We start from the raw sequence: 12154 nt of genomic DNA, 5'->3' as shown, positions 1-12154 counted from the left end.
GCGCCCCCTTGAAAAAAGTCTGAAAATTTGGTCCATATATTAAACATGCTTGCACGTATTAGTATGAAACTCGGTACACATATAGACCTCATCGGGCCGAACAACTTTCGCGCTCTAAGTTAATCGCCACGCCAACAGGAAGTCAGCTATTAAGGGTTGTTTGAAAAACGCATGCTCTGGAATTTGATATACTCCTCCTAGACGATTAATCCGATCGCCACCAAACTCGGTCAGCATGAAGTCAAGACACTGATGATTAAAAATTGCCAGGGGATTTTTGATATCTCGAACGGTTTGGCCGTGGCGAGGCAACGAATTTATGGCGAGAAAAAGGAAACAGGAAATGTGTTATAATGTCTTAATACATATATTGATCTTTATGAAACTTCACGAGTGTGTTCGTTATAGGAGTCTGATCACATGGATGTGACTATTGTGAGTCAAAGTTATAGCGCCACCAACTGGCAGCAGGAAGTGTATCACTTTTTGAAATGTTTTGAGATCACCCTCTTATTTTTACCTGATTTGCTTCAAACTTCATCAGTGTAATGTCAATACACAGCAGATGTAGACCTATGACAGGATTTTTGATATTTGAAATATTGTTGCCATGGCAACAGGTCAAACTGTAATAATATTCTTGAGTGTTTTTGAGGCTCTTAACATGCTTCAAATTGCATGAAACTCGACACCCACATCAATATTGTCAACCAGTAGACATGGACAAAGCCATAGAAATGGGCGTGGTGGAGGGGCTCAGTAGCGCCACCTTTTGACAAAAGTGGGGGGGTTAGTTTTTCCTACAGTCACCAAACTCGGTACACATATTATTCTCATCAAGCCGGACAATTTTCTAATTTACATTCATTAGCTCCGACCAACAGGAAGTCAGCTATTTTGGTTTGAATGTTAATTTTTTGAAAAAACAGGCTATGAATTTTATACTACTACTCCTACAGGGTTTATCCAATTTACACCAAGCTTTTTTTAACTTGTTGCGAACACATTGAAGTTGTTTAATTGCAAACGGATTTTGGATATCTCAAACGGTTTGGCCGTGGCGAGGCAACGAATTTATGGCGAGAAAAGGGAAACAGGAAATGTGTTATAACTTCTGCATACATTGATTGATGTTTATGAAACTTCAGGAGTGTGTTGGTTGTAGTAGTCTGATCACATGAATGTAACTATTGTGAGTCAAAGTTATAGCGCCACCAAATGGCAGCAAGAAGTGTATCACTTTTAAAATGCTTTGAGATCACCCTCTTATTTTTACCTGATTTGCTTCAAACTTCATCAGTGTAATGTCAATACACAGCAGATGTAGACCTATGACAGGATTTTTGATATTTGAAATATTGTTGCCATGGCAACAGGTCAAACTGTAATAATATTCTTGAGTGTTTTTGAGGCTCTTAACATGCTTCAAATTGCATGAAACTCGACACACACATCAATATTGTCAACCAGTAGACATGGACAAAGCCATAGAAATGGGCGTGGTGGAGGGGCTCAGTAGCGCCACCTTTTGACAAAAGTGGGGGTTAGTTTTTCCTACAGTCACCAAACTCGGTACACATATTATTCTCATCAAGCCGGACAATTTTCTAATTTACATTCATTAGCTCCGACCAACAGGAAGTCAGCTATTTTGGTTTGAATGTTAATTTTTTGAAAAAACAGGCTATGAATTTTATACTACTACTCCTACGGGGTTTATCCAATTTACACCAAGCTTTTTTAACTTGTTGCTAACAAATTGAAGTTGTTTAATTGCAAACGGATTTTGGATATCTCAAACGGTTTGGCCGTGGCGAGGCAACGAATTTATGGCGAGAAAAGGGAAACAGGAAATGTGTTATAACTTCTGCATACATTGATTGATGTTTATGAAACTTCAGGAGTGTGTTGGTTGTAGTAGTCTGATCACATGGATGTGACTATTGTGAGTCAAAGTTATAGCGCCACCAAATGGCAGCAAGAAGTGTATCACTTTTAAAATGCTTTGAGATCACCCTCTTATTTTTACCTGATTTGCTTCAAACTTCATCAGTGTAATGTCAATACACAGCAGATGTAGACCTATGACAGGATTTTTGATATTTGAAATATTGTTGCCATGGCAACAGGTCAAACTGTAATAATATTCTTGAGTGTTTGTGAGGCTCTTAACATGCTTCAAATTGCATGAAACTCGACACACACATCAATATTGTCAACCAGTAGACATGGACAAAGCCATAGAAATGGGCGTGGTGGAGGGGCTCAGTAGCGCCACCTTTTGACAAAAGTGGGGGTTAGTTTTTCCTACAGTCACCAAACTCGGTACACATATTGTTCTCATCAAGCCGGACAATTTTCTAATTTACATTCATTAGCTCCGACCAACAGGAAGTCAGCTATTTTGGTTTGAATGTTAATTTTTTGAAAAAACAGGCTATGAATTTTATACTACTACTCCTACAGGGTTTATCCAATTTACACCAAGCTTTTTTTAACTTGTTGCTAACACATTGAAGTTGTTTAATTGCAAACGGATTTTGGATATCTCAAACGGTTTGGCCGTGGCGAGGCAACGAATTTATGGCAAGAAAAGGGAAACAAAGTGTTATAACTTCTGCATACATTAATTGATTTTGATGAAACTTTGGCTTAGTCTTCGTTGTACAAGGCTGATCACATGGATTTGACTATTGTGATTCAAAGTCATAGCACCACCAACTGGAAGCAGAAAATGTGTCACTTTCAGCATACATTGAGATCACCCTCTTATTTTTACCTGATTTGCTTCAAAATTCATCAGAATAATGTTAAAACTTGGCACATGTAATCCTTTGAAAATGGGCAGGGAGGAGGGGCTCTATAACGGCACCTTGTAGTGCAGTAAATGTGGAGTGAATTTGACACAGTCCTTTGATGTTTAACCGTTTTAAGTGCCTATTGCCCGCTGTGCACAGTTGCCCTGAAGCCACCGGGGTGGCGGTGCCACCGGGCTTGGGCCCGCCATCGCTGCTCGCAGCTATATTTATTTATTTATTTTTTTTATTATTTTTTTTTTTCCGTCTTCCGGGGCTTTTTGGGGGCCTTAACATGCTCAAAAACTCTTGAAAATTGGCACACACATTGGAATCCGCGGCCATTAGGACGCCGGAGAGGCTGGTACCCGGGCGTGGCAGGGGGGCTCGACAGCGCCCCCTTGAAAAAAGTCTGAAAATTTGGTCCATATATTAAACATGCTTGCACGTATTAGTATGAAACTCGGTACACATATAGACCTCATCGGGCCGAACAACTTTCGCGCTCTAAGTTAATCGCCACGCCAACAGGAAGTCAGCTATTAAGGGTTGTTTGAAAAACGCATGCTCTGGAATTTGATATACTCCTCCTAGACGATTAATCCGATCGCCACCAAACTCGGTCAGCATGAAGTCAAGACACTGATGATTAAAAATTGCCAGGGGATTTTTGATATCTCGAACGGTTTGGCCGTGGCGAGGCAACGAATTTATGGCGAGAAAAAGGAAACAGGAAATGTGTTATAACGTCTTAATACATATATTGATCTTTATGAAACTTCACGAGTGTGTTCGTTATAGGAGTCTGATCACATGGATGTGACTATTGTGAGTCAAAGTTATAGCGCCACCAACTGGCAGCAGGAAGTGTATCACTTTTTGAAATGTTTTGAGATCACCCTCTTATTTTTACCTGATTTGCTTCAAACTTCATCAGTGTAATGTCAATACACAGCAGATGTAGACCTATGACAGGATTTTTGATATTTGAAATATTGTTGCCATGGCAACAGGTCAAACTGTAATAATATTCTTGAGTGTTTTTGAGGCTCTTAACATGCTTCAAATTGCATGAAACTCGACACACACATCAATATTGTCAACCAGTAGACATGGACAAAGCCATAGAAATGGGCGTGGTGGAGGGGCTCAGTAGCGCCACCTTTTGACAAAAGTGGGGGGTTAGTTTTTCCTACAGTCACCAAACTCGGTACACATATTATTCTCATCAAGCCGGACAATTTTCTAATTTACATTCATTAGCTCCGACCAACAGGAAGTCAGCTATTTTGGTTTGAATGTTAATTTTTTGAAAAAACAGGCTATGAATTTTATACTACTACTCCTACAGGGTTTATCCAATTTACACCAAGCTTTTTTTAACTTGTTGCGAACACATTGAAGTTGTTTAATTGCAAACGGATTTTGGATATCTCAAACGGTTTGGCCGTGGCGAGGCAACGAATTTATGGCGAGAAAAGGGAAACAGGAAATGTGTTATAACTTCTGCATACATTGATTGATGTTTATGAAACTTCAGGAGTGTGTTGGTTGTAGTAGTCTGATCACATGGATGTAACTATTGTGAGTCAAAGTTATAGCGCCACCAAATGGCAGCAAGAAGTGTATCACTTTTAAAATGCTTTGAGATCACCCTCTTATTTTTACCTGATTTGCTTCAAACTTCATCAGTGTAATGTCAATACACAGCAGATGTAGACCTATGACAGGATTTTTGATATTTGAAATATTGTTGCCATGGCAACAGGTCAAACTGTAATAATATTCTTGAGTGTTTTTGAGGCTCTTAACATGCTTCAAATTGCATGAAACTCGACACACACATCAATATTGTCAACCAGTAGACATGGACAAAGCCATAGAAATGGGCGTGGTGGAGGGGCTCAGTAGCGCCACCTTTTGACAAAAGTGGGGGGGGTTAGTTTTTCCTACAGTCACCAAACTCGGTACACATATTATTCTCATCAAGCCGGACAATTTTCTAATTTACATTCATTAGCTCCGACCAACAGGAAGTCAGCTATTTTGGTTTGAATGTTAATTTTTTGAAAAAACAGGCTATGAATTTTATACTACTACTCCTACAGGGTTTATCCAATTTACACCAAGCTTTTTTTAACTTGTTGCTAACACATTGAAGTTGTTTAATTGCAAACGGATTTTGGATATCTCAAACGGTTTGGCCGTGGCGAGGCAACGAATTTATGGCAAGAAAAGGGAAACAAAGTGTTATAACTTCTGCATACATTAATTGATTTTGATGAAACTTTGGCTTAGTCTTCGTTGTACAAGGCTGATCACATGGATTTGACTATTGTGATTCAAAGTCATAGCGCCACCAACTGGAAGCAGAAAATGTGTCACTTTCAGCATACATTGAGATCACCCTCTTATTTTTACCTGATTTGCTTCAAAATTCATCAGAATAATGTTAAAACTTGGCACATGTAATCCTTTGAAAATGGGCAGGGAGGAGGGGCTCTATAACGGCACCTTGTAGTGCAGTAAATGTGGATTGAATTTGACATAGTCCTTTGATGTTTAACCGTTTTAAGTGCCTATTGCCCGCTGTGCACAGTTGCCCTGAAGCCACCGGGGTGGCGGTGCCACCGGGCTTGGGCCCGCCATCGCTGCTCGCAGCTATATTTATTCTTCTTCTTCTTCTCCAAAGTGAATCGCATTTTAGAGGTCCTAAACGTGCTCGAAAACTCATGAAACTTTGCACACGCGTCAGAAGTGGTGAAAATTTACGTCTGTTATGGGTTTCGGAATTGGGCGTGGCAAAATGGCTCGATAGCGCCATCTAACGTACAGCCCCGCTCGCTACATTACACTAGGGCTTTGAAATTCGGTACACGCCTTTATCAGCCCAGTACCTACAAAAAATTCTCTTGGAGCGAAATCCGAAACCGAACAGGAAGTCAGATAATTTGAATTAATTCACAGTTTTTTGCATTTTCCAGACGTTGTACTTTAACGAACTCCTCCTAGAGATTTAATCAGATCAATGTCATTTTTGGTCAGTCTAATCTAAAGGCCTTTGTGACGTTAAATTGCGAAGATCTAGTGTTTTCACTGAAGGGCGTGTCCGTGGCGGCCTGACAAAGTTTGATGTCTTCGCCATGAAAAAGGAAGTTGTTGTAACTCAGACAAACAATGTCAGATCTGCCCCAAACTTCACATGTTTTATTAGAGTCCTGACCTGAAGACATCTTCATAACAATATTCAGTTACAGTCATAGCGCCACCTGCAGGCAACAGGAAATGACATGTTTTACACTGTCATTAACTCCTCATGGAGATTTAACCAGATCAACATCACATGTTGTCAGTCTAATCTCAAGACCTTAGCGGTGATAAATAGCAAAGATCTTGAGTTTTCACTGAAGGGCGTGTCTGTGGCGGCCTCACAAAGTCTGATGTTTCGCCATGAAAGAGGAAGCTGCTCTAACTCAGGCATACTATGTCTGATCTGCTCCAAACTTCACATGTGTGATAAGAGTCCTGACCTGAAGACATCTATATGACAATATTCAGTTAAAGTCATAGCGCCACCTGGGGGCAACAGGAAATTACATGTTGATCTGGTTAAATCTCTATGAGGAGTTAATCAAAGTGTAAAACATCATATGTTGTCAGTCTAATCTCAAGACCTTAGCGATGATAAATATCAAAGATCTGGAGTTTTCATTGAAGGGCGTGTCTGTGGCGGCCTGACAAAGTCTGATGTTTCGCCATGAAAGAGGAAGCTGCTGTAACTCAGGCATACAATGTCCGATCTGCCCCAAACTTCACATGTGTGATAAGAGTCCTAGCCTAAAGACGTCTATATGATAATATTCAGTTAGTCATAGCGCCACCTGCTGGCAACAGGAAGTGGCATGCTTTATACTGTAATTCACTACCAGAGTCACATTTCATCATGCCACGAAGTACCAGACATGCTAGAAACACGTTAAATCATGCAACACTTGGCTGAGTGCTAATTTATGCGATTAACGCCACGAAAGAAACAGGAAGTTGTTTTAACTCAGACATACGATGTCCGATCTGCTTCAAACTTCACATGTTCGAAAATAGTCCTGGGCTGAAGACATCAACATGGAAAAATTCAGTTACGGTAAAAGCGCCACCTGTTGGCCGCAGGAAGTGTGGCATTTCGAAATGACTTTGGCATAATTCTCCTGTATTCACTCACTTAAATGCATGACGCCCACTGTTCAATGTTTTCCTGAGGCCAACGGGTGGCGGTGAGCCCGGGTGCGAGGGCCCTCTCAACGCTGCTTGCAGCTTTAATTATTATTATTATTATTATTATTATTATCCCAATTACCTTTGAGGTTCTACTAGCAGAGTTTTTACCATCCAGCTGGTCCTATTGCAAGAGGATAGTGATGACCATATCAGAGGTTTTTTTACTTTCCTTGTTACATATTATTTAGTTCAGGTGATCACCTAATCATTAGCTGAATATGAGAATGAGTCTGCTTTTGTTAGACACTGGAAATGAATGGCCGCTATACATGAAGAAATGCTGATTAAAGGAAAATTTGGATCATTCTCTTAATTTATTTCCAGAGCTGTATACTTAATCTGTAGTATGTTCCAATCATAGCCTTATTGAACCATGAAACTTTTCACCAAGTACTATTTGTTTTGTTTTGTTTTTCTTTTATCAGTTTCGTCTGATTACAGATTGCTTTCAGTGGGAAGGGGGAAATTGCTGTAGTTTTACTCTTGAGATGTTTTGGATGCCTAAAAGATTTAGACCCCTAAGCATTATGGATGATTAGCTCTTATAGAATTTTGTTTTTCTTTCTTGACATTTTACAGGAGAGTAAAAGATCTTCCGAGGAACTTTGTGGTCGAAATGATGGAAATGTGAAAGTGATTTTTCCTAAAACAGATTTGCCTGTTCAGCCGGAGAAACCTCAGATGGTCCCCATTAAACCTGGAGATTATGTGTTAGTCAAGGTATACTATGTATTAATTGTTCTTTCTCTAATATTGGAGTAATCATTTTATTGTTAATGATTTACATTACACATTGTTTCAAAGCAGCTTTGAAAAAGTTTGTAGCTTAAATGTTTGAAATACTTTAAACCTTAATGCCTAATTGTCCACATTTAGCTAGACCAATAATCATTATGTGGTGAAATGGAGGATTATGAAATATGCAAGTTTTTTTAAAATTTCAAAATACATAGTGGCTGCATCCCGATTTAGAGGCTGCATTCGACGCCTGCATTTAAAGGCCAATTGCATCACTGCGGCGTGACAAAGGCTGTCCCAATTCAAAGGCTCTTTCAAATGTGGCCTCCAAATGAAGTCCGTGTCCTTTTGAAGGATGCAGCCTCTGAATTGGGATCAGCTATTGTTCACAGCATCATTACACAAGTATATATTAGTCATACTTGCGTGTCTAAAACTTTAAAGTATTTTCAAGATCAAAGACCACAATAAGAGAGAGAGAGAGAGAGAGCAGCGTCAGAACTCGTTAAATAATTTAGTCTCACTAATTTTAATGATTTAAGTTTGTGTGTTGAGCTTCAGGATCTGACAGCAAAATTTCAGTTTCATTTCAGTTCATTTCAAAGGAAAAAATTCTACATTTGTTCAGAGTTTTTAAAAATACAAATAAGCACACCAATCACTTGATGTCCTTAAAAGTTAGCATGCTTATTTAAAATCATGTGTTGCATGTGCTTAACTAATTTAATGAAGTTCTGAGTTTTTGTTTAAGAATTAGAGGCTTTTGGGTAAACTTGGTCATTACTATATATTACTCTGTTATAGCCATCCAGTAACTAAAGTTCACCCATTTTTTGATAATTAATGCCCTTGGGAGTCCAGAGATCTGGGTGGAGTTAGTTTTTGGATGAGCAAAGAAGGATTTTTTTTAAACCCTCCTGAACAACTTGTGGGGATGTAGGTGCTGTTTGGTCATTTTTTTAGGCTTTCTGAGACTCAAGACTCAAGTAATTTCTGCAATTCTCCAGCTGTGATCCTTGAAGATCTTTGGCCACTCAAACTTTCATCCTCACTCCGCATTAGGGCGATTTAGACACACGTCCTCTTCCAGGCAGATTTGTAACATCTTTAGTTGATTGAAACTTCTTAATTATTTCCCTGATGGTGGAAATGGAGATTTTCAATGCATTAGCTTTTTTCTTATACCCATTTTCTGGGTGTGAAGCTCAATGATCTTTTGCTACACATCAGAACTATATTATTTGTTTTTTCTCATTGTGATGAATGATTAAGGGGATTTGGCCTTTGTGTTTACACATATTTGTACTATTTGGGGGGGTCCAAAAACCAGTCAGTATCTGGTGTGACCACCATTTGCCTCACGCAGTGAAACTGACTGATTTTGAAACGGACTGATTATAGGCCTCATTGATCTGAACTTATATTGGTCAAAAATGTCCATAGTTTGAAAATGAATGGGGGCAAATGAAAATAAGAGAAACATTTACCCTGGGTTTCACAGACGAGGCTTAAGCTAGTCCCAGACTAAAATGCATATTTGAGCTGTTTTAACTGAAAGCAACTTGTATTGACATATTTTAATATATGTCAGTGCCATTGTTTTGTCTTAAGATGCACACCAGTAATGTTCTTTTCTAGGGTACGTTTATAAAAGCTACTTAAATACCCTAATTGAACTAAGGCCTAATCAAAGCTGTCTGTGAAACCGGGCCTTAGTGTTAAGGAGCATGTTCATCATGTTCATGCATATTTCATATTTCATGCTTTCAAAGACAAAGGCCTTGAACTTGTGCATGTGTGGCTATATGTACAGTCATGCTACTGCATGCACATACACAAACATATTCATGTACGCAAACAATATTGAGTAATACAGGCTTTTTTTTAAAAAATGTTATAGAGATGAGATCTTTATAGGCTTAGATAAATGACGCCTATGATCAATAAGTTTCAAAAATAAATACAAAACCTGTCCTAATTGAAAGAAAAAAAGTTGACAAAAAGATTGAATCCAATATTTGGTGATAATATAGCATAACGAGAAATTTAAAAGCTATTTTTTGTAGGCCGGTCATTTTTCCACTGGGAACCACTTCTTTTTTTTTTTCTTTTTTTTTTAAAATGTTGACATTTATCCACAATTTATGCTTTTTTCACTCAAAAACTGAAGTGCATAAGCTTAGATCAAAGCTTTTTAAAAGGGCGGTAATTTTTGACCGAGAACACAAAAAGTGTTACAGGTTTTTTACAAGGGTTAATTGTGCTTATTTTAATGAAACTGGTATTGATGCATTCCTTGAGTCATACTGAGTCGTACATTATTTGACTTGAGTCAAACAATGATGCTATGTCATATTTGGTTGAAATTTTTTGCATTTTCGAATTTCGTTGGAAACCTACTTTTTTAAAATCTTAAAAGACTGTTGGTCTGATTTTCAATCAAAATCGCTTCAGTACAGTAAACTGCCTTTATTTAACGCATAAACAAAATTGCTGTCATGAATGTGAATTCTGAGGCTGTAACTCTGCAATGCAAAGTGAATTCTGAGGCTGTAACTCTGCAATGCTTTGGCATATCAATACCAAACTATGTATGTTTCACAGTTCTCCTCTGACCAACGAATGAACACAGTGTCATTATGATGTAGCAAATTAGCTCAAAATAAATATGAATAATTAATCATAACTAGTTATAATTAATTATTAATATTTGGATCAGTTAATAAAATTAACTTAATGTAATAAAATTAATATTACAATCAATTAACCCGTTGTCCAATGAACACACAGTGTTAATTGTTTATTAATTCTAAGAAATGTTCATTTCCAGGTTATGGGAAATAACAGTCTTATTGTACAGTACTACTAAGAGGCTGTAAGTCAGGATCAACATGAATAGGGACTCCAGCATAGGAGTGCAAAACACAGACAACTTTACATATGACATGAACGAGACTTTATTAACTAGACTAAACACTTAAACTACTCTAACATTCACACATGCATACAGTTTACCAAGAGAGAGAGAGCTAAAGCAGAGTACAGGAAGCAAGAAGTTACAGCATTGTTTGACATTCAGCAGATCAACAGCCTTGAGCAAACCATCAGTTTAGTTTTAACAGGCCCTTCTTTAAAAGGGGTAAGGATACTCAATGTATCCGATAATGAAACTAAGTTTGATACTTGCATGTCTCTCCAAGTTGAATTAAAACTGTCCTGATGCAATTTGTGGAGGCTCCCGTTGAATCTTTGCTGATGTTGTCTTGATGAAAGAGAACCAGTTGGATTCAGAGGATCTTTGGTGAATGGAAGGTCTAGGCCGAGGCCTGGCACAAGCTTGGGGTTCCTTAGAAGCTTCTAGCTTCTTACAGCGTCACCTTGACATCAGCATTTGTCAGTAAAAGAGAAGAAGAGAGAAAGAAGAGCTTGATCTTGTGATCAGTGAATATAGGGGGTGAAGATCACACCCTCTTAAGGTGTCTGAGCCAATAAGGGGTTGCCCCCTCAGAGGGAAGTTTTACGAGTCTTTGTTCTGTAGCAAGATATTAGCGTAAGACACTGGATTGGATGAATGAGAAAATAACCTTCTAGATTCTTATAATACTAATGTGTCACAGAGTTAGTAACATGTAACATAAATTGCCAAATAGGAAACGAAAGTGTGATTTCAGTTAACTATACATTTGCAACTATGGAACATTAATACCAAAATAGTTAAAAATAGAGAGAATTAATACATAGAATAAAGCCTATAAAAGGAAAGTCATAAGATGGGAAAATTGGATACATGTTTATACATTTCCCAAGTGGTTATATAGAGAATACATAGGATTAAGAGAGTTTATTTGTCCCTCTCAGAAAGAATGAGTCACTAGTCTCAACAGCATTCTTTCTGATCATAAAAGTACCATATATCTGTAACAGAACACCTTGTTCTGCCTGTGTGCTAGCTACATTTGGAATGCTGGTTGCAGTTTTAGGGGGATGGGTTCACAGAACTTTGATAAAGTGAGTTCATGGGTAATTCATTAAATATATTGAATAATTGTGTGGCTGATTGATCCAGACGCTACATCCCCCCTTTCGATCGTTGTTGTTCTTTCTATGGACAACAGCGAGCGACGTTGAAGGTGCAGAAAGATCAGACGCACCACTGGCACACAAGACTGGAAGGCTGTGATGGTCTCTGGTTGTATGTGTCTCCTGGAGTGGTGGTCATTCCATGGCGGTTGATGTAGACAGTAGACAAGCTCAGGTCTCTGAGCTGGTGTTGTGTGAGTGTTCAGAAGCTTGTGCTTCTGAGTACTCCTCAGGTAAGAACTGTTCAAGAAGCTCTTTTACTAGCA

General features: G+C 38.5%; 1 protein-coding gene across 4 annotated transcripts in view; it reads left to right on the top strand.

Moving 5' to 3' along the window:
• cdk5rap1 (CDK5 regulatory subunit associated protein 1) overlaps positions 1 to 12154 on the top strand; it is a 312787-nt gene that overhangs the window by 70263 nt on the left and 230370 nt on the right. Inside the window, exons 12-13 of one of the 4 annotated variants that reach the window (XM_067387407.1) lie at positions 7512 to 7530; positions 7651 to 7790. The exons of 1 other annotated variant lie outside the window; for it this stretch is intronic. In XM_067387407.1, the coding sequence (XP_067243508.1) occupies positions 7512 to 7530; positions 7651 to 7790 (159 nt within the window). Of the gene's footprint in view, positions 1 to 7495; positions 7531 to 7649; positions 7791 to 12154 lie in introns of those variants that run through there. 2 more of the 4 variants (XM_067387411.1, XM_067387408.1) reach the window with 2 other exon arrangements.

Source organism: Chanodichthys erythropterus, chromosome 6 (genome assembly GCF_024489055.1).
Source record: "Chanodichthys erythropterus isolate Z2021 chromosome 6, ASM2448905v1, whole genome shotgun sequence".
NCBI lineage: Eukaryota > Metazoa > Chordata > Actinopteri > Cypriniformes > Xenocyprididae > Chanodichthys > Chanodichthys erythropterus.
This window is presented reverse-complemented; position numbering and strand designations above follow the sequence as displayed.